We start from the raw sequence: 23,497 nt of genomic DNA, 5'->3' as shown, positions 1-23,497 counted from the left end.
AAGGTGTCGGGATGTCGCTGTCTATTTCTCCATGGAGGAGTGGGAGTATTTAGAAGGACACAAGGATCTGTACAAGGAGGCCATGATGGAGGACCACCAGCTCCCATCACCAGGTAATAGACAGGACTAAATACATGGGAACTTTATTATCTGTATGTAAAGAATGACTTCAGTGTCTGTCTGTGTTTCCTCCAGTTCCATCCAGTAAGAGAAGCCCACCAGAGAGATGTCCCCATCCTCTTCTTCCACAGGACCACCAGGTAGATGGAGATGTCCCTCTGATCTGTAGAAGGCTGTGAAGCTCTTGCCTTCAGTCTTATTAGATGTCTTCTACTTGTGTGATGAGGCCAGTGGAGATGGCAGGATTACCGCTGACCAGAGACATTAGATCAGTTGTGTCAAATTCATTGTCAGTAAGAGCCATATCAGCATTATAGATGCCTTCAAAGGGCTGATGGTAATTGTAAGACTGTGAATGATTTGGCCTGGGGACCTTAAGTTTGACATGTGTGCATTAAATGAAGGCCTTGGGGAAAGAATGATCAAGGTCCGCTTTTGCTAAAACTTGATCATTATTTGAAAGTTTCACAACTCAACAAGCCGAAAGTAAACACTGAAATTGAAATTTCTAAAGATGAAAATATGGCTAGAAGTTTTATAATTTAAAAAATGTTTTTATCTTTTCCTTAAAGCATTACTTCGGCAAAAAACATTTTCCTTCCCTCTACCCCTCATCTGCTTTACTGTTGTGCTGTTAATGTCTCTGAGTATCACCTTTGGATATTGCAGTTACTTCCATGCAGTGAAGTCTTCTGTCTGATTCCCAGGCGTTATCTTGATGATAAGATTTGTCCCTGTTTTGTCTTCCACTTTTCTGAGCCATCAATCCCATAGTAGATCAGCACAATATTACATGAGTAGCTATTGTTAGTACCATCTCTGCCTGCTGGGAGGTATTATTATTAACTTCTGTATTCACTTAAATAAGCTACAAACCACGAGTATACAGTCAGGTGTCTAAACTATCATCTCTTTTATTATAACTGTGTGATAGGAATTGCTAATCATCAGCAGTAACTGTAATTACCATCTCTGTATCCCCTCTAAAGAGCTTGTCTGGTAGGGTCCATTACACAGGAATTATGCTTACTGTAAAACTAACTTTTTGAGAGGAACATAAAGCACAATAATTTTGAGATATTCAAATTGCATAACATACAATGTGTCTGGCCATTCCAAATATACATGTGTATGATGTTAATGAGGTGTCATCGAGCCGCCATCTAATATCTATATCCGGCTTTTAGACCTGCAGCTATGTGGCTGTCAGAGTAGTTAGAGCATAACCCAGTCAGACAAGAGGCTTCCTACTTTACCTTCTATGGACAGTTAGTCAAAATAATGTCACACAGATATATAATGAGGTTAATTAAGTGTCAGATGTTTAAAGAAATGGTTTAAAATGATGTTGAGAAAATGTTGATTGGTTTGTGTTAGGGGCGTAGATGTTTATCTGGGCATATGTTTGTTCGTCCATGGTTATTCTTGTTATTAAGTATCTTCCCTGTGGGTCAGCTATAAGCAATTGTTTTCAATGGAAAACTTTGCATCGCACGCCGTGCAATGTGTCTTCCTGTGCCATTGAAAACAACAGGCAATGCGTTCTGAGAAACGTGAAAATGTGGGGCATGCAGCAATTTTTTTTTCTCGCACCACAAGAGTGTCTTGTGGTTTTCTCGGCTGTGTGAAAGCGGCCTTATGCTTGCTCTCGGTGGCATTCCTCTGCTGTCCACTGTCAAAGCTGCCACTGCATGCTGCCCGCAGATTACTTTGACAGCAGAAGGAAACCAAGGAGAGTAAGTATAAGAGCTGAGAAGGCAGTGCTATGGTCTCTATGTCTGCCCTACACAGGATATGCCATAAATGCCAACTCTGGGATTCTCACTTGTGAGAGTAGGGGTCTACCTTCTTGTCTGATGCATTCCCAATATAATACAAATACTTTAGTGGAGACAATGATACACACAAGTACAGCAAACACCCAGCATATGCATTATATCCAGCTGTAATTACTCCAAGCACATACAATCCTGCCTTTACACTTAGGGAAGACCATTTTAACCATGTATGCAAAACAAAAGTTCTGGGCGAAGGCTTCTAGCCCCAGAATGGCCAGCAGAAGGCAACCAATGATATTACAAACTATCTCAAACTGATAGTTTAGTCTAAGTGCTTAAATATCTCCAAGCTCTTGTGTGTGTGTGTGTGTGTCACATTCAATTTGAACACTATTCATATGCAGGAGGCCCTAACCAGATTCATTGGGCAAAACTGTCACTTCTGCATTTCCCAGGGGTGAGAACATAAGACACTTCCCTTGGAACTCAAGACCCTCATGGTTAAGCCACCAGAAAGCTACTGGTTAGTCTTTGCTCTCATTGACCAGCATCATTGAGTTCAGCTTATCTCAATCAACGTCACATTCATATGTCTAAAACATTAGAATAGCAGCACATAAAGAAATAACACTTTCCGTCAGGAGACTCTGCCTCATTTCTCTGAATTCCCACCCCAATCTCCATCTTTCCGTCCGTTTTTCTCCCTCCTTTCCTGGGGGCACATGAAACACGGCTTTGGGCAGAGGGAGATAAAGCTAGAGTAATCTTCTGGGGAATATCCAAATAATGTCAGAGTAGTTAGAACATAACCCACTGGGACAAGAGGTTTCATGAGACAGCTAACTCTGGATCAAACCAAAATAACTTCACGTTCTCGAACTCCTGGCTTCATGGCACTCAGATTGCGAGTGTCTATGCTTGAAGGATGATGCTTGGACCAACTTTTTAAAGTTTGACTTGTAGATGAACTCCAAGTCAAACTTCATCAAGCTGGTGACAGAATCCCTTAAAGGAGCAGTTGTAGTCTAAAAAGGGCATCCCCTGCGACAAGACTGATAACTGCTGCTGTTAGGCAATTTTTGGTCGTCAAGCTGATTAATGATCTTTTCAGGTCATGTAAAACCTTCCACACGACTTCTCCAACCGTCTGCTGACTTTTACAATATTTGTCTCACAGCTTTTGTATCAGGATGAAGATCTGACCGATATTAATACTACAGAGACAAATGTGAGGAGCGATCAGCAGTGTAAAGAGGAGATTCCTACAGGTAACCGCCCAGGTGAGTAGTAACCACTAAATACAGCAGAGAAGAGTCACAGATTCTCCTCGGTCAGCGGCTGCTGATAGTTATGTAGATTTATAAGCTCTGGGATCTGTCAGTTTCCGCTGTATATTCCCTCATTCAGCCGGAGTACAAACTAAATATGGCTGACATGTGATACTGTTATAGGTGATAACACATGATGGGCATTTACGGCACGGACATGAAACACACCTATGTGAGCAGGAACTGCTATTCATTATATGATATCTATACTGATGAGGGAGAAATGGTTTTCCAGCTCCGGTACTAAGGGTCCTTTTACACTGACTGACTCTTGTTCTGATGTAACCAGCACTGATCACAAAACCGAAGATGGAGTCCAAACAAAAGTAGAGTGTCCAGCAGCACTCACTCCTTGACCCAATAAGGGGGGGGGGGGGGGGGGGGGATTTTTGGGAGAAAAGTATGCAGAGCCAACCAGGGAGCTGTGAACCTTCAACTCCTAAATTGTAGTAAAATAGAGAGTGTGCTGTGGCAGCATAAATGGTGATAGAGATTTCCTTAAAGGGGTTCTGACATAAAAAAAAAAAAATTGTACTCACCTTGCCTGGCCTGGCCCGATCGCCAGGCATGTCCCCTCCAGCCGGCATCTTCTGTGCCTTTAAAGCAGAGCAGGAGCGGTCAAAAAGACCGCTTCCTGCTCTGGTCCGTCCGTCAGGCACTTCCGAGGTCAACGGACGGACCGCCCACAGCAAGCACGTCACAAGCACTGCTTGCTGTGGGCGGCCCGTCCGTCCGGCTGAACTCCGGAGTGCTGCACATGCGCAGTGGAGACGCAGCCCGTCCCGACTCCTGTCAGAGAGCACCTCTCCACTGCGCATGCACGCGATCCCGGAGTGGCGCGGCTCGTGCAGACAGAAGAGGAGGAGCAGCGCCTGCCGGGAGATGACCCCCCCCCCCCCCCCCCGATGTCAACAACAACAGAAGACAAGGTAAGTATTATCTTTTTATGCTTTAGCAGCCATTAAACCGTGGGTTCCCTGGGTCCATTAGGCAGACCAGGGAACAATGGCTGCTAAAGCATAAAAACATTATTCATGTCAGAACCCCTTTAAAGCAAAAAAAACTTTATTGTTCCATAGTCAAATATATAGGCAACGTTTCAACCTTCCAGGTCTCTTTCAAGCCGCTATCTGTCTGTTAAATACCGAAGATGGAGACATAGACCTGGATGAATAAATAAATCGTGTTATTTGTATAGCCAACTTATTCTGCAGTGCTTTCAGGTAATTTAGTACAAGCTGGATACTATTAACAGGGACATGATAAAACTCCCAGCATGTGCTATTCTGGTTTGATTCACGGACCAGAATCAGACATGCAATGTCGGCTGCCTGCCAGCATGGGGCAGCACACAGTCCGTATGTGTCCATGTGATGTCCAATGTGAGTTCTCAGCCATCTGAATATGGCCGACCAGATAAATCATATTTCAGGTGTCACATCTTATCTCTCAGCTGGGAGTGAATGCGGTTTCTCAGAATCCCACTCCCTTACATTGTACTGTAGATTATACAATCCCGCAGTGTGTGATCTCACCGTAATACTCTTCCAGTTGCCATAAATGGGCACAATTGGGAAACAGATTCCGAGTAGTTTCATCCTAATATAACGTCTGAGCCGATTATAAGGGGGTTGGAGATAAAGTAACGGCTTACAGATGTGTTTTCTAACGGCTCCAAAGAGTTTGTTCAGAATCGGGAAGAGTCTAATGGCCGGACCGCCATCAGGGCAGGATAAATGGTTACAGAGGCCCCCGCTGACCGCTGGCTGCTGCCTGCCTGTCAGTAAAGATATCAATATGTCCTGAGCCAAGTCAGTGATCGCCAGCACTCTGCACACTAGCAGTAGGAATTGTATCTTGGGGGAGTTTGATTCCTTTAAAGAGCCCCCCAGTGCTCCGTGATTGGTTACTCTGCTTCCCACTGGCTATTCTGCTCACCACCTCCCATTAAAGACTCCAACACCATCCCCCACCCGTCCCCTGGGGCTCTCATTAATCTCATTATATGGGAGCCCAATATATCTCATGATATATGTGTAATGGTCAGGGGCTGGCTGCAAAGTTCAGACTGTGGGGCAGGAATATAGCACAGGCCCGTGAGTAGCGGACTAACATAAGGGTGTGTTCACACGTAATGGATTTTCTGCTGAGGATTACAGCACCAGAGTCAAGCTCAATAGATACAGCACCAGAATCAAGATCATAACATAATTATAGTACAATAACCAACCTTGGTGATGTACATAGATGTAATACCAGAACAAAGCTCCGTATATAGACACCAGAGCCAAGCTCAGTACATGGATGCAATACCAGAACCAAGCTCAGTACATTAATAGAGCACCAGAGCCAAGCTCTGTGCATGTATACACAACCAGGAACAGTGTTTCCTCTTTAAATGACCAATTTCAGACGAGCACATTAACCCTTTCCAATCCACTGTCTGACCTCTGAAGACATTATGATTTAAGGCTGTACAGCTCTGATGTTGAAAGACCTTCGTCGGGGTTCTCGTACTGTATATTGCCAGTCTCTCTGCTGTAGGAGCCCATCCAACGTGTCACCTCATGCAGTACTGGCTTAAGACAGCATATAGCGCCGTTGTATAACAGCAGAAAAATAGTAAGCCCCCTAGGAAAACCAGGATATAAATTGGATTGGAAAGGGTTAACCCCTTAGTGATCAAGCCTGTTTGCACCTTACTGACCAGGCAAAATTTTGGAAATTTAACATGTCACTTTTACAAAGAATAACTCCGTAAAGGTTTTGAATATCCAAGTGATTCTGACATTGTTATTTCGCCACATATTGTACTTTAATTAGGTGGTAAAAATGGACCGATAGAATTCGTGTATATTTATTAAGAGCGTCAAGATTGGGAAAAAAAATTTAAAAATTTAATTTTTTCACATTTCCAACTGCAATATCTCAAATATGTGCAAACATGATATGGAAATTTTTGATAAGATGTATGTTTCCATCTGTTTACTTTATTCTGGATGCACATTTCATTTTTTTAACCACTTAGGACACTTACAACTCCAACATTTAATTGTTAACATTTTGAGGAATATTTTGTTTTCCTGCACCAAGCCAATATTGCAAAGGCTCATAGGTGTCAGAATGATAGATACCCCAACAAATAACCCCATTAAAAAAAACATCTTAATATATTCACTGAGGGGGTCAGGAGTATTTTGACCCCACAGTTACTTTTTAGGAATTAATGCAATTTAGAGGAGAAAAAATAAAATGTCATATTTTTTGCAAAAATGTCATTTTAAAGACAGGATTTTTTTCTATAGAGCACATGAAAGAGGATTTACACCCCAAAATGGATATCTGTTTGTTTTGTGTTCAAAAACATACCCATTGTGGCCCTAATCTTATGTCCATATGCACAACGGGGCCCAAACCGAAAGCAGCAGCCGGAGGTTTTCAGAACAGACATTTTGCTCGAAGGCATTTTAGACCCCATTGCCCACTTGTAGAGCTCTTGAACGGCCAAAGGACAGAGAACGCCCACAAAAAAACCCTATTTTGGATGCTAGTTCCCTTAACGAATTCATCTAGGGGTGTGCTGCGTATTTTGACCCCACAGTTTCTGAATTAATCTATGCAAAGCAGAAGGAAAAAAAATAACAATTTTTTTTTTAGCAATTATGTCATTTAAAAAAACATTTTTTTTGTACAGCACACATATGAATGAAGACTTGCACCCCAAAATGGATCCCCCTGTTTGTCCTGTGTTCAAAAACATACCCATTGTGGCGCTCATCTTATGTCTGTATGCACAATGGGGCCCAAACTGAAAGGAGCAGCCGGTAGTGTTCAGAACAGACATTTTGCTTGAAGGTGTTTTAGGCCCCATTGCCCACTTGTAGAGCCCTTGAGCCTCCAAAATGACAGAAGACCCCCACAAATGACCCCATTTTGAAAACTAGACCCCTTATCGAATTCATCTAGGTGTGTACTGCATATTTTGATACCATAGATTTTGAATGAATCGAAGCAAAGCAGAAGCAAAAATTACAACTTTTGTTTTTTGACAATTATGTCATTTTACAAATAGAGGTTTTTGTACAGCGCACATGTGTATGAAGACTTGCACCCCAAAATGGATCCCCCCATTTCTTCCATGTTCAGAAACATATCCATTGTGGCCCTAATCTTCTGTCTGGATGCACAACGGGGCCAAAACTGAGCGGAGTATCGAACTCTTTTAATTTTTACATGATCGCCATAATCTATTGGATAATGGCGATCACATGACCGGAAACCGCTCACCGTGGCCCTCAGTCACTGCTTCAGCCTTTCCACTTCCTTTAGTAGCTAGGAGCGAGGAGATTTTAAATTTCCCAAGCCCTCCTCAGCTTCTGCGCTTGCGTCCGCCATTTTGACGACGAGCGAATGCGCCATAGCTGGGGAAAGATCCACGGATAAAGATCCCGTTGGGGGATATCGCTACAGGTAAGTAATTGTACCTCCCCTCACAGTTTGGATCCGTGACTGGATGTGAAACTTAGCTTTTTTTTTTTTTACTTTTACGAGATCCTCGTTATCCATTAGATAATCGTGGTCACGTGACCAATAATCGCGTACTGCGGTTCCCCGTAGGAACTCCAGGCTCTCGGCTGCATTTAGTATCCAGGTGCAGGAAGATTTTAAATTACCCCTGCAATCTGCGGCTTTAGCGCATGCGTCCACCATTTATGGGGTAAGGTCCAGTGGCCTTAGGTACCTAATTTCATCTCTCTTCACGGATATGATCTATAAGAGGAAATGAAACAAACTTTTTTCTTTTTTTTTTTTACACTTTTCTAAAACCTTTTTTTTTACTTTTACATGATCGCTGTTATTTATTGGATAACAGCGATCATGTGATCGGGAACTGCATACAGCGGCTGCCAGTGACAGCTCCATGCTCTCGACTACTCATACTAGCAGGGAGTTTTTAAATTTCCCAGGCATCCCGGCCCTGTGCATGTGACATGATGACGTTTGGTGCACATGCGCAGATGCCGGCGTCAGGTCCTGCAGAACCAGAACGCTGCGGATAGTCACGAAGGATGGGGGTGAGTATCCTAAGCTCCTCTCACAGATCCGTAAGGTGAGCTGAAACTTTAACTTTTTTCTACTTTCAATTGACTTTAATGCGATCACCGATATCTACTGGATACCGGCAATCACGTGACTGAGGGGCGGGCTTCCCGTTGCCTCCCATTACAATTCCAGGTTTTCGACTACCGACTGCATGGAGCTGTCACGTCCAGAGCCTGCAGAGTTTTAATCCCCAAAGGAAGCATGTTTTTACACACTCAAGGATTAAAACCCAGCAGAACAGGACATAAAAAGGCAATGGGGTGGTCACTAAGGGATTAAGGGCACAGTTTTACAAATGTTTCCCAGCCCAACTACAGGTCTACCGACCAGAACTTGCCACATCACAGGGAAATATGAAGTGAGCAGGCTGTGAGTAGAAGCAGGTGTGGTCAATGAAGCCATGGAGCCCCAAAGCAAAACTCAGAATGTCACCCCCCCCCCCCCACCACCTGCACTGGGATAAATATATTATATAATATAATATTTTCATCTCTGGGCCCAAACTGCCACTAAGGTTTCTTGCAGCCAAAACTTACTTCAGACCATTCTCCCCATCAAGCTGTTGCTGCCGCCACTAGGGAACTTTTCAGTACCCCCTCCAGTAATATGCCCATAGTCTCACTAAGTAATAGTGCCCCCCATTGTGATTTCACTTTATGTAATAGTGCCTCTTGCTGTGGCCCCACAGCAGTAACTTCCTTTGAGGCTCCAATCAGTGGTGTAACTAAAGTCCCACAGCCAAACTTTAAACACCAAAACATATGATTCCATATCATTCATGTCCATCTCCAAGTGTTTCCATCATCCTCCCATGTCCCCCAAACAACCTGCATTATCCTCAAAGGTCCTCCAAACAGTACTTATCCTCCAAATAGCCTGCATTATCCTCCACTGTTCCCTAAACAGCCCCCATCATCATCAATGTACTTGAACAGCCTTCATCCTCCATTGTCGCCCAACAGCACCCATCATCCTCCACTTTTCCCCATCATCTTCCATTGTGTGCTCTCTCAGACTCACAGCATGACCTCACTTTTTCCCCTGGCACGATTACTCAGACTACTGTGAATGCTGGAGCCACAGAGGGAGGAGTGAGGTCAGTCTGTCAGCCTGTGAGAGAGAGGGACACAGTAGCACTGTAAGACTGTCGGCACTTGTAGGAGGAGTAGCAGGTGCCACCATAACTTTGAGAGTGGAGGCAAACTAGTTGACTGTACACATGTGCCAGGAGGTGGGGAGGCCCAGCTTGGATGGCACATGCCTTCCTTCCCTCAGCCTAGTCCTCATCTGACATGACAGCATATAGAATTATTAAATGCACTAAGGTGTTTTATAGATGAGCAGTTCTACATTTACTGTACACCATGTGTTACTGACATTCTGCTTTATGGGAAATTTTATATGAGTTCTTTATGGAAAAACATAACCTAATGTTGGTGCAGAAATGGCCGAACTCCATCTGTGTGAAATATACTCTTCCTGTAGCTTGGGCTTAAGGATCTACCGGGGACAGGAACCTGAGGCTTGTGGAGGACTCTGCTGCAAGTTAGTTTTCATGACCCTTTTTCAGATTCCCGCCCGGACCCCTATGCTATTAATACAAACCAGAATTAGTTACTTGTAAGTCCTGATTCACTTCTGTAGTTTTTGGTGATGTTTTCTGCACTGACAATTACTTGGTCTTTAAGAGAGCTGCAAACCAAGTGACTTCAACAACTGAACGATTCTCACTCACTTGCTCTGTCAGAACCCTTGTTTACATGGGTCAACAGTTGTCCATAATGGCTCTTTTGAATGATTACTCTAGTGACTGTTAGCATGTGTAAAGGCACCATTAATTGATAATTAAATTTTGCTACATGACTTCATATTTGTATAGATATGTTATAAAATATCAGTATCATTTATAAGATTTATAGTATTAAAGAATAATCGTCTTTCTTCTTGGCAGATGTCGGTACCGGGAGCTCAAAGGGATGCATGATATCTGCAGATTGTGAAGCAGAGGATTGTGGTATCGTGCAAGATACATATAAAGAACCTAGCATTATCCCAGATATCTCCTCAGCCCTTCACAGCAAGGATACATCATCTGATCCTCTTATACAGGTTCCATTTTCTGATTCATCACAGACTAGTAAAAGTGACAGAAGAGAAGAACATCAAAAAACTTGCACAGGAAAGAAGCCATATTCATGTAAAGAATGTGCTAAACGTTACCGTACTAAATCACATCTTGTTAGACATCAGAGAACTCACACAGGGGAGAGGCCGTTTTCATGTTCTGACTGTGGGAAATGTTTTGCAGAGAAATCAGTCCTTGTTAATCATCAGAGAAGTCACACAGTAGAGAAGCCGTTTTCATGTTCAGAATGTGGGAAATGTTTTGCATGGAAATCAACCCTTGTTACACATCAAAGAATTCACACAGGAGAGAAGCCGTTTGTATGTTCAGAATGTGGGAACTGTTTTACAGCGAGAAAAACCCTTGTTACACATCAGAGGATTCATACAGGAGAGAAGCCGTTTTCTTGTCCAGAATGTGGAAAATGTTTTACAGCGTGTTCAGCCTTTGTTACACATCAGAGAATTCACACAGGAGAGAAGCCGTTTTCTTGTCCAGAATGTGGGAAATGTTTTACAGTGAAATCAGAACTTATTCGACATCAGAGAACTCACACAGGGGAGAAGCCGTTTTCTTGTTCAGAATGTGGGAAGTGTTTTACAGAGAAAAAAACTCTTGTTACACATCGGAGAACTCACACAGGAGAAAAACCGTTTTCTTGTTCTGAATGTGGGAAATGTTTTGTAAAGAAATCGCATCTTGTTACACATCAGAAAACTCACACAGGAGAGATGCCGTTTTCTTGTTCAAAATGTGGGAAATGTTTTACTCAGAAATCAGACCTTATTATGCATCAGAGAACGCACACAGGAGAGAAGCTGTTTTCTTGTTCAGAATGTGGGAAATGTTTTGTAAAAAAATCGCATCTTGTTACACATCAGAGAAACCACACAGGAGAGAAGCTGTTTTCTTGTTTAGAATGTGGGAAATGTTTTGCATGGAAATCGGACCTTGTTAAACATCAAAGAAGTCACACAGGAGAGAAACCGTTTTCTTGTTCAGAATGTGGGAAATGTTTTGCACAGAAATCACAAATTGTTTCACATCTGAGAAGTCACACAGGAGAGAAACCGTTTTCTTGTTCAGAATGTGGGAAATGTTTTGCAGGGAAAACAGTCCTTGTCAACCACCAGAGAAGTCACACTGGAGAGAAGCCGTTTTCCTGTTCAGATTGTGGGAAATGTTTTGCATTTAAATCCGTTTTTGTTACACATCAGAGAATTCACACAGGAGAGGAGCCGTTTTCTTGTTCAGAATGTGAGAAATGTTTTACTAGCAAATCACAGTTAGTCAAACATCAAAGAGTTCACACAGGAGAGAAGCCATTTTCTTGTTCAGAATGTGGGAAATGTTTTTCTCGCAAATCACATTTACTGCAACATCAAAAAGTTCACACAGAAGAGAAACCGTTTTCTTGTTCAGAATGTGGAAAATGTTTTGCTAGCAAATCACATTTACTACGACATCAAAAACTTCACAGATGAGAGACGGGGTTTTTTTAAACTGGCTTTGTCACACTAAACAAAAACGGTAAAATTAAAATGACATGTCATACACAAGAAAAGGGAAGCAATTTAGAGCACTAAGTGATGAATAAGATATGTATGTAATTACTGAAAAACATCTGTAAGCCAGAAACTAATATAATCCAGATAACCCACCTTTATATCAGCCGTGTACATAGAATATTTCACTCTGATACATATAACTGCGTCTCTAAACTTGTTTCTATTGAGGAGAGAATCACACTGCGGATCCCGGACTTTGTGGAATTTGTTTGGATATTTCTTGTTCTTGAAAATGATCCTTTCATAAATGATAACTATAAGAACCGTATTACACCACTGAGCCCAACAAGGGAGTCTTCCTTCAATCTCATCACTATAGTGTCATATACAAGGAAGAGTCACCCACAGTAATATACAGCTGTGATCACATAGAAGTGGTCTACTTCTAGTGCTCCATGGTAGGCTCGCAGCTCCTTCTGGTAACACCAGCACTTTTGGGTGTATTCTCCTGCTCCAAGAGTTATGTCTCACCTAACTTGACTGATGAAGGGGCCTACCTCAAAACGCGTATCTGCTTGTTTTAACTGACACAATAAAGAGAGAAGTTGTATAAACTTCAAACCATTGCCTGTTGAATTTCATTTGAGAGCAACGCTGGACTACCAGTATTGTTTCTCCATTCCGCACCTAATGTTGAGGCACCTGAATAGTAAAACAGTGAGGGGCACTGTCTGCAGCCAATCAGGATTCCATTGGGTGATTATAAGGATCTGATGAGCACCAGTGGCAGCCATAGGCCTGGCAAAGCCCCTAAAGTCAGCTAAAAGACGCATGCTCTAGTAGATTGCATGTCAGTTTTACCCTGACATGTTCTAATGTTTTGGAATACTGTGAATTGTTGGGCATTATATAAGCAATTGAAGGAGTGCAGCATAAGAAAGGAAAAAGTTAGAGTTCAATAAAACAAAGTTGCCCCCCCCTTTTAAAAATTATTTTTATTTTTACATTTCATAAAATGTTTTGTTTTTTAAAAATAGTGTGGCAACCTGGGAGTTACTCGTTACTATAATATTACCATCTTTTCCATTCTGAATGTTTGGCACAACATGTATAAAGGCCCAGGAAACTCAAATTTATTTAAACTCTGGCTTCCACCAGCTTTATTCCACATCACAGCACACACTTGTTGTACATACAATGACTTCAGGTTTCACAACCCACTGATTGTCCATCACTATTCCCATCCGGGGTGTCTATAGGGCGTCATCCTCTGTCAGACCACGTGATGGGCCTAGGGCCAAATTCATAACGGCCTAGAGCTACTGAAGGGCAGGACGATAGTCTCAGGATTGATAGTTTAACACAGAATGCCGGAGTATATATAGATAAAATCCTGCGCCCATTTGTGTTGGCGTTGCCTTCATATGTGCCTGACACTACCGATGTGTTGAGACAAATCGATGGGATGCACATTGAACCCAATATTTTCCTTGCTAGCCTCGACGTAGAGGAGCTCTATAGCTCCATCCCCCATGACAGGGGGCTGAATGCGGTGGGTTTCTTCCTCAAGCAAAGAGGAAATGGATATCTAAACTACAATAAGTTCGTCATGAATCTATCATTTGTCCTGACAAAGAACTACTTTGTCTTCAATGGCCGCTTCTTCCACCAGCTCAGGGGCATTGCGATGGGGAGTGCCTGTGCCCTATTATATGCAAATCTGTTCCTAGGCTGGTGGGAGGAGCAGATGGTCTTTATTGAAAGCAATGCCCAGTGGACTGATAGCATCCCACTGTGGCTACAGTACATTGACGACGTGTTCGTTCTTTGGTCAGGGACAAGAGAGGCATTTACTGATTTTGTAGCATTTCTGAACATCAATCCCATCAATTTAAAACTCATGATGGAGATACAGGAAGAATCCATAACCTTCCTGGATGTGAGGATAATCAAAACAACAGAGGGGATCAACCTTTTATAGAAAACCCACCGCTACCAACAGACTCCTGTCCTGGAAAAGCTCCCATCCGTACCCTCTGAGAAGGGGTATCCCTAAAGGTCAGCTCTTACGCCTAAGGCGAATCTGTTCCAAACTTGACAACTTTAAAACAAAGGGTGTACACCTAGGAGAGAGATTTGCCAGAGAGGATCATCAATGACGCATATAAACATGCAGAAGAACAAAATAGATCCAGCCTCCTAGTTCCGAGAAGAAGGGACCCAGATAACACTATACGCATCATTACTACATTTGACAATGGGGTACCCTACATGAAAGATCTATTAACAAAATATTGGGGTATCCTGCAGGAAGATGCGGACTTAAAAGAAATTGTTCCTAAAAATCCCTTGACATTCAGAAGAGGAAGAAATGTAAAAGACACGGTGATCAAAAGTCACCTCAAACCACTGTGATCCTCCACTTGGTTGAATAAGTATAAACCAGTGGGGACTTTTCCCTGCTCTGACTGTCTTGCATGTAACAACATTCTAAGAGGTGAGGAATTAAGAAGTGCTTCCACGGGCATCTCATATAAGATCAGGGAATTTATACACTGCCATACCTCTCACATCGTCTACATTGCCACTTGCCCATGCCAGAAGAATTATGTGGGCAAGACCACCCAAGAATTCAGACGACTTATTTTATCGCATGTGGGCAACATTAGACAATGTGATAATACACCGCTGGCTAATCATATGAGAGAATATCATAATGGAAAGCCCAACTTGATCAAATTCCAGGGTATCGAATCTATAAGAAGTTACGGGCGCCATGGCAACTTTGATAAAAGGCTTTTACAGAAAGAAGCCCAATGGACATTTAGGATTGACTGTGTCCAACCAAGAGTCCTTAATGAGGTACTATCGTTTGTGAGTTTCCTTTAAACATCTAAGCTCAGGCTCCATTGGGATCTTGAGATATTGTCTGTTGATTTTGGTCCTATCTGCAATGCTAATTATGGCAAAACCATGTATTTGGGCCCCCACCCATGTGATGCAGCCTACACACCTTGTACCGAGTTTGGATCTGCCTACTTAGAATGTTGTAGGCTTCCTCCATTTTGTGTATTACCATTGACACCTTCTCCGATGTTATAATAATGACACTTTACTCTATACGAATCCGGCGTAGAATAAAAGACAGTGAGACTTAGGAAGTAGGATCTAAGAGGGACGCTGGTATTGCTTGATGAAGGTAATTCTGGCACTAAGGATACCAGACAAGTGGGTACAGCCTCCTCAAAGGGGAGGGTCTATGATGCTGTAAGCGGATTGGCTTATGGGGTACACCCTCCCAATGAGTGGGTGGTGTTTCTGACCTTATAAAACCTGACCTAACACCGAGCTAGTCATTAGCCGCCAGCCTACCACTAAGGCTGGTGATTTTGCCAGTTTATTATTTTTGTTCCTGATAGGAATTGGGGTGGGGGTTGTATGCTCTATGATTTATGCTTTAGCCTTATAGGATTTATTACTCCTCACTCTCTATTAGTATAGACGGCATCATCAAGCTGGTCTATGTAGGAGAAAGGTGTTTTTTTCCATCACTAAAAGATCCACTATTGGATAAGATAGGTTCCTGATGAGACTATTATACCGTAGCAGAAACGCGTTGAACCTAGAAGAACCTAGAACTCCTATATATTATAGACTGGAACTCTAAATCCAGTATGTGTACAATTATAAGTGGAATAATAGTTTTATAGACTATTGGAGGATAATCACCAGTATACTAGACTATAGGAACAGTATGGTATGGGACCTAGCTAAACCTTGGAGTGCTCAAAGATATATGTGGCATTGATTTGAATTGCCACAGGGGCATTTTGCAGGGCTATATAGCTACCTGGCATTGCTCAAATATATATGTGGCATTGAGCTGAATTGCTACAAGAGTACCTCACAGTGCCGGACACCCTAAGGGCTACGCCACAGGTCCCATCACCCCTACTCTCTAGCACCTGTTGAGTGTTGAGGGATTTTTTCGTGTGTGTATGTCAGATTTGTAAAAAGTCTTTTTAGATTTTATTTTCAATAAAGGTTATATTTTAGAGATTAAGAATCCTCACAGTGAAGACACCTTGTGGCTACCCAGTTGATTCTTCTGCCCCAGTGAAAAAATTGTGCCCAGTGAAGGCAATTAATTATTGCCTTAAGAAGGGGTCTTGGAGAAATAAACTGCAATGTTTTTCCAATATTTCTTTTATAGCGGAATAATATGGATTATATGTAGTAATAAAGTTGTGGCGAAAACTATGGAGATTATTCATTTTTTTTCTTTTGAAATACCGTATATACTTGAGTATAAGCTGACTTTTTCAGCATATTTTTTATGCTAAAAAAGCCCCCCTCGACTTATATTCGAGTAAGCTATGTAAAAAAAAAAAAAAGCAATACTCACCTCGCAGCCGGCAGACGCAATGGTCTCCCCGGTGGTGTGGCAAGCTGCTCTGTAATTCTCCCAGCTGTCAGCTCTCTCTGCTAAATGGGGCTTTGATTTCCCCCACTGTCAGCAAATAAGCGCTGTGATTGGATCAAGTGCCAGCCAATCATAGTCGGCGTCCACCATTTATGGGGTAAGGTCCAGTGGCCTTAGGTACCTAATTTCATCTCTCTTCACGGATATGATCTATAAGAGGAAATGAAACAAACTTTTTTCTTTTTTTTTTTTACACTTTTCTAAAACCTTTTTTTTTACTTTTACATGATCGCTGTTATCCATTTTACATGATCGCTGTTATTTATTGGATAACAGCGATCATGTGATCGGGAACTGCATACAGCGGCTGCCAGTGACAGCTCCATGCTCTCGACTACTCATACTAGCAGGGAGTTTTTAAATTTCCCAGGCATCCCGGCCCTGTGCATGTGACATGATGATGTTTGGTGCACATGCGCAGATGCCGGCGTCAGGTCCTGCAGGACCAGGATGCCGCGGATAGTCATGGAGGATGGGGGTGAGTATCCTAAGCTCCTCTCACGGATCTGTAAGGTGAGCTGAAACTTTAACTTTTTTCTACTTTCAATTGACTTTAATGCGATCACCGATATCTACTGGATACCGGCAATCACGTGACTGAGGGGCGGGCTTCCCGTTGCCTCCCATTACAGTTCCAGGTTTTCGACTACCGACTGCATGGAGCTGTCACGTCCAGAGCCTGCAGAGTTTTAATCCCCAAAGGAAGCATGTTTTTACACACTCAAGGATTAAAACCCAGCAGAACAGGACGTAAAAAGGCAATGGGGTGGTCACTAAGGGATTAAGGGCACAGTTTTACAAATGTTTCCCAGCCCAACTACAGGTCTACCGACCAGAACTTGCAACATCACAGGGAAATATGAAGTGAGAAGGCTGTGAGTAGAAGCAGGTGTGGTCAATGAAGCCATGGAGCCCCAAAGCAAAACTCAGAATGTCACCCCCCCCCCCCACCTGCACTGGGATAAATATATTATATAATATAATATTTTCATCTCTGGGCCCAGACTGCCACTAAGGTTTCTTGCAGCCAAAACTTACTTCAGACCATTCTCCCCATCAAGCTGTTGCTGCCGCCACTAGGGAACTTTTCAGTACCCCCTCCAGTAATATGCCCATAGTCTCACTAAGTAATAGTGCCCCCCATTGTGATTTCACTTTATGTAATAGTGCCTCTTGCTGTGGCCCCACAGCAGTAACTTCCTTTGAGGCTCCAATCAGTGGTGTAACTAAAGTCCCACAGCCAAACTTTAAACACCAAAACATATGATTCCATATCATTCATGTCCATCTCCAAGTGTTTCCATCATCCTCCCATGTCCCCCAAACAACCTGCATTATCCTCAAAGGTCCTCCAAACAGTACTTATCCTCCAAATAGCCTGCATTATCCTCCACTGTTCCCTAAACAGCCCCCATCATCATCAATGTACTTGAACAGCCTTCATCCTCCATTGTCGCCCAACAGCACCCATCATCCTCCACTTTTCCCCATCATCTTCCATTGTGTGCTCTCTCAGACTCACAGCATGACCTCACTTTTTCCCCTGGCACGATTACTCAGACTACTGTGAATGCTGGAGCCACAGAGGGAGGAGTGAGGTCAGTCTGTCAGCCTGTGAGAGAGAGGGACACAGTAGCACTGTAAGACTGTCGGCACTTGTAGGAGGAGTAGCAGGTGCCACCATAACTTTGAGAGTGGAGGCAAACTAGTTGACTGTACACATGTGCCAGGAGGTGGGGAGGCCCAGCTTGGATGGCACATGCCTTCCTTCCCTCAGCCTAGTCCTCATCTGACATGACAGCATATAGAATTATTAAATGCACTAAGGTGTTTTATAGATGAGCAGTTCTACATTTACTGTACACCATGTGTTACTGACATTCTGCTTTATGGGAAATTTTATATGAGTTCTTTATGGAAAAACATAACCTAATGTTGGTGCAGAAATGGCCGAACTCCATCTGTGTGAAATATACTCTTCCTGTAGCTTGGGCTTAAGGATCTACCGGGGACAGGAACCTGAGGCTTGTGGAGGACTCTGCTGCAAGTTAGTTTTCATGACCCTTTTTCAGATTCCCGCCCGGACCCCTATGCTATTAATACAAACCAGAATTAGTTACTTGTAAGTCCTGATTCACTTCTGTAGTTTTTGGTGATGTTTTCTGCACTGACAATTACTTGGTCTTTAAGAGAGCTGCAAACCAAGTGACTTCAACAACTGAACGATTCTCACTCACTTGCTCTGTCAGAACCCTTGTTTACATGGGTCAACAGTTGTCCATAATGGCTCTTTTGAATGATTACTCTAGTGACTGTTAGCATGTGTAAAGGCACCATTAATTGATAATTAAATTTTGCTACATGACTTCATATTTGTATAGATATGTTATAAAATATCAGTATCATTTATAAGATTTATAGTATTAAAGAATAATCGTCTTTCTTCTTGGCAGATGTCGGTACCGGGAGCTCAAAGGGATGCATGATATCTGCAGATTGTGAAGCAGAGGATTGTGGTATCGTGCAAGATACATATAAAGAACCTAGCATTATCCCAGATATCTCCTCAGCCCTTCACAGCAAGGATACATCATCTGATCCTCTTATACAGGTCCCATTTTCTGATTCATCACAGACTAGTAAAAGTGACAGAAGAGAAGAACATCAAAAAACTTGCACAGGAAAGAAGCCATATTCATGTAAAGAATGTGCTAAACGTTACCGTACTAAATCACATCTTGTTAGACATCAGAGAACTCACACAGGGGAGAGGCCGTTTTCATGTTCTGACTGTGGGAAATGTTTTGCAGAGAAATCAGTCCTTGGTAATCATCAGAGAAGTCACACAGTAGAGAAGCCGTTTTCATGTTCAGAATGTGGGAAATGTTTTGCATGGAAATCAACCCTTGTTACACATCAAAGAATTCACACAGGAGAGAAGCCGTTTGTATGTTCAGAATGTGGGAACTGTTTTACAGCGAGAAAAACCCTTGTTACACATCAGAGGATTCATACAGGAGAGAAGCCGTTTTCTTGTCCAGAATGTGGAAAATGTTTTACAGCGTGTTCAGCCTTTGTTACACATCAGAGAATTCACACAGGAGAGAAGCCGTTTTCTTGTCCAGAATGTGGGAAATGTTTTACAGTGAAATCAGAACTTATTCGACATCAGAGAACTCACACAGGGGAGAAGCCGTTTTCTTGTTCAGAATGTGGGAAGTGTTTTACAGAGAAAAAAACTCTTGTTACACATCGGAGAACTCACACAGGAGAAAAACCGTTTTCTTGTTCTGAATGTGGGAAATGTTTTGTAAAGAAATCGCATCTTGTTACACATCAGAAAACTCACACAGGAGAGATGCCGTTTTCTTGTTCAAAATGTGGGAAATGTTTTACTCAGAAATCAGACCTTATTATGCATCAGAGAACGCACACAGGAGAGAAGCTGTTTTCTTGTTCAGAATGTGGGAAATGTTTTGTAAAAAAATCGCATCTTGTTACACATCAGAGAAACCACACAGGAGAGAAGCTGTTTTCTTGTTTAGAATGTGGGAAATGTTTTGCATGGAAATCGGACCTTGTTAAACATCAAAGAAGTCACACAGGAGAGAAACCGTTTTCTTGTTCAGAATGTGGGAAATGTTTTGCACAGAAATCACAAATTGTTTCACATCTGAGAAGTCACACAGGAGAGAAACCGTTTTCTTGTTCAGAATGTGGGAAATGTTTTGCAGGGAAAACAGTCCTTGTCAACCACCAGAGAAGTCACACTGGAGAGAAGCCGTTTTCCTGTTCAGATTGTGGGAAATGTTTTGCATTTAAATCCGTTTTTGTTACACATCAGAGAATTCACACAGGAGAGGAGCCGTTTTCTTGTTCAGAATGTGAGAAATGTTTTACTAGCAAATCACAGTTAGTCAAACATCAAAGAGTTCACACAGGAGAGAAGCCATTTTCTTGTTCAGAATGTGGGAAATGTTTTTCTCGCAAATCACACGTACTGCAACATCAAATTGTTCACACAGGAGAGAAGACCTTTTCTTGTTCAGAATGTGGGAAATGTTTTTCTCGCAAATCACATTTACTGCAACATCAGAGAGTTCACACAGAAGAGAAACCGTTTTCTTGTTCAGAATGTGGAAAATGTTTTGCTAGCAAATCACATTTACTACGACATCAAAAACTTCACAGATGAGAGACGGGGTTTTTTTAAACTGGCTTTGTCACACTAAACAAAAAAGGTAAAATTAAAATGACATGTCATACACAAGAAAAGGGAAGCAATTTAGAGCACTAAGTGATGAATAAGATATGTATGTAATTACTGAAAAACATCTGTAAGCCAGAAACTAATATAATCCAGATAACCCACCTTTATATCAGCCGTGTACATAGAATATTTCACTCTGATACATATAACTGCGTCTCTAAACTTGTTTCTATTGAGGAGAGAATCACACTGCGGATCCCGTACTTTGTGGAATTTGTTTGGATATTTCTTGTTCTTGAAAATGATCCTTTCATAAATGATAACTATAAGAACCGTATTACACCACTGAGCCCAACAAGGGAGTCTTCCTTCAATCTCATCACTATAGTGTCATATACAAGGAAGAGTCACCCACAGTAATATACAGCTGTGATCACATAGAAGTGGTCTACTTCTAGTGCTCCATGGTAGGCTCGCAGCTCCTTCTGGTAACACCAGCACTTTTGGGTGTATTCTCCTGCTCCAAGAGTTATGTCTCACCTAACTTGACTGATGAAGGGGCCTACCTCGAAATGCGTATCTGCTTGTTTTAACTGACACAATAAAGAGAGAAGTTGGAAAAACTTCATCCCACTGCCTGTTGAATTTCATTTGAGAGCAACGCTGGACTACCAGTATTGTTTCTCCATTCCGCACCTAATGTTGAGGCACCTGAATAGTAAAACAGTGAGGGGCACTGTCTGCAGCCAATCAGGATTCCATTGGGTGATTATAAGGAACTGATGAGCACCAGTGGCAGCCATAGGCCTGGCAAAGCCCCTAAAGTCAGCTAAAAGACGCATGCTCTAGTAGATTGCATGTCAGTTTTACCCTGACATGTTCTAATGTTTTGGAATACTGTGAATTGTTGGGCATTATATAAGCAATTGAAGGAGTGCAGCATAAGAAAGGAAAAAGTTAGAGTTCAATAAAACAAAGTTGCCCCCCCCTTTTAAAAATTATTTTTATTTTTACATTTCATAAAATGTTTTGTTTTTTAAAAATAGTGTGGCAACCTGGGAGTTACTCGTTACTATAATATTACCATCTTTTCCATTCTGAATGTTTGGCACAACATGCATAAAGGCCCTAAAGGCCCAGGAAACACAAATTTATTTAAACTCTGGCTTCCACCAGCTTTATTCCACATCACAGCACACACTTGTTGTACATACAATGACTTCAGGTTTCACAACCCACTGATTGTCCATCACTATTCCCATCCGGGGTGTCTATAGGGCGTCATCCTCTGTCAGACCATGTGATGGGCCTAGGGCCAAATTCATAACGGCCTAGAGCTACTGAAGGGCAGGACGATAGTCTCAGGATTGATAGTTTAACACAGAATGCCGGAGTATATATAGATAAAATCCTGCGCCCATTTGTGTTGGCGTTGCCTTCATATGTGCCTGACCCTACCGATGTGTTGAGACAAATCGATGGGATGCACATTGAACCCAATATTTTCCTTGCTAGCCTCGACGTAGAGGAGCTCTATAGCTCCATCCCCCATGACAGGGGGCTGAATGCGGTGGGTTTCTTCCTCAAGCAAAGAGGAAATGGATATCTAAACTACAATAAGTTCGTCATGAATCTATCATTTGTCCTGACAAAGAACTACTTTGTCTTCAATGGCCGCTTCTTCCACCAGCTCAGGGGCATTGCGATGGGGAGTGCCTGTGCCCTATTATATGCAAATCTGTTCCTAGGCTGGTGGGAGGAGCAGATGGTCTTTATTGAAAGCAATGTCCAATGGACTGATAGCATCCCACTGTGGCTACAGTACATTGACGACGTGTTCGTTCTTTGGTCAGGGACAAGAGAGGCATTTACTGATTTTGTAGCATTTCTGAACATCAATCCCATCAATTTAAAACTCATGATGGAGATACAGGAAGAATCCATAACCTTCCTGGATGTGAGGATAATCAAAACAACAGAGGGGATCAACCTTTTATAGAAAACCCACCGCTACCAACAGACTCCTGTCCTGGAAAAGCTCCCATCCGTACCCTCTGAGAAGGGGTATCCCTAAAGGTCAGCTCTTACGCCTAAGGCGAATCTGTTCCAAACTTGACAACTTTAAAACAAAGGGTGTACACCTAGGAGAGAGATTTGCCAGAGAGGATCATCAATGACGCATATAAACATGCAGAAGAACAAAATAGATCCAGCCTTCTAGTTCCGAGAAGAAGGGACCCAGATAACACTATACGCATCATTACTACATTTGACAATGGGGTATCCTACATGAAAGATCTATTAACAAAATATTGGGGTATCCTGCAGGAAGATGCGGACTTAAAAGAAATTGTTCCTAAAAATCCCTTGACATTCAGAAGAGGAAGAAATGTAAAAGACACGGTGATCAAAAGTCACCTCAAACCACTGTGATCCTCCACTTGGTTGAATAAGTATAAACCAGTGGGGACTTTTCCCTGCTCTGACTGTCTTGCATGTAACAACATTCTAAGAGGTGAGGAATTAAGAAGTGCTTCCACGGGCATCTCATATAAGATCAGGGAATTTATACACTGCCATACCTCTCACATCGTCTACATTGCCACTTGCCCATGCCAGAAGAATTATGTGGGCAAGACCACCCAAGAATTCAGACGACTTATTTTATCGCATGTGGGCAACATTAGACAATGTGATAATACACCGCTGGCTAATCATATGAGAGAATATCATAATGGAAAGCCCAACTTGATCAAATTCCAGGGTATCGAATCTATAAGAAGTTACGGGCGCCATGGCAACTTTGATAAAAGGCTTTTACAGATAGAAGCCCAATGGACAT

The 23,497-nt window shown here is 42.3% G+C and overlaps 1 protein-coding gene across 1 annotated transcript in view; it reads left to right on the top strand.

Annotated features, from left to right (window-relative positions):
- Window positions 1-21,341, top strand: part of LOC136629093 (zinc finger protein 850-like) — a 585,720-nt gene extending 564,379 nt beyond the window's left edge. Inside the window, exons 24-26 of the mRNA XM_066605214.1 lie at window positions 3,076-3,178; window positions 10,281-11,918; window positions 19,109-21,341. Of these exons, the coding sequence (XP_066461311.1) occupies window positions 3,076-3,178; window positions 10,281-11,918; window positions 19,109-20,640 (3,273 nt within the window). The 3' untranslated portion in view covers window positions 20,641-21,341. The remainder of the gene's footprint in view (window positions 1-3,075; window positions 3,179-10,280; window positions 11,919-19,108) is intronic.
- The last annotated feature ends 2,156 nt before the right edge of the window (window positions 21,342-23,497 follow it).

This window comes from Eleutherodactylus coqui, chromosome 5, assembly GCF_035609145.1.
Source record: "Eleutherodactylus coqui strain aEleCoq1 chromosome 5, aEleCoq1.hap1, whole genome shotgun sequence".
Classification (NCBI taxonomy): Eukaryota; Metazoa; Chordata; class Amphibia; order Anura; family Eleutherodactylidae; genus Eleutherodactylus; species Eleutherodactylus coqui.
The sequence above is the reverse complement of the archived record's forward strand: the minus strand, read 5'-3'. Positions and strand labels throughout refer to the sequence as shown.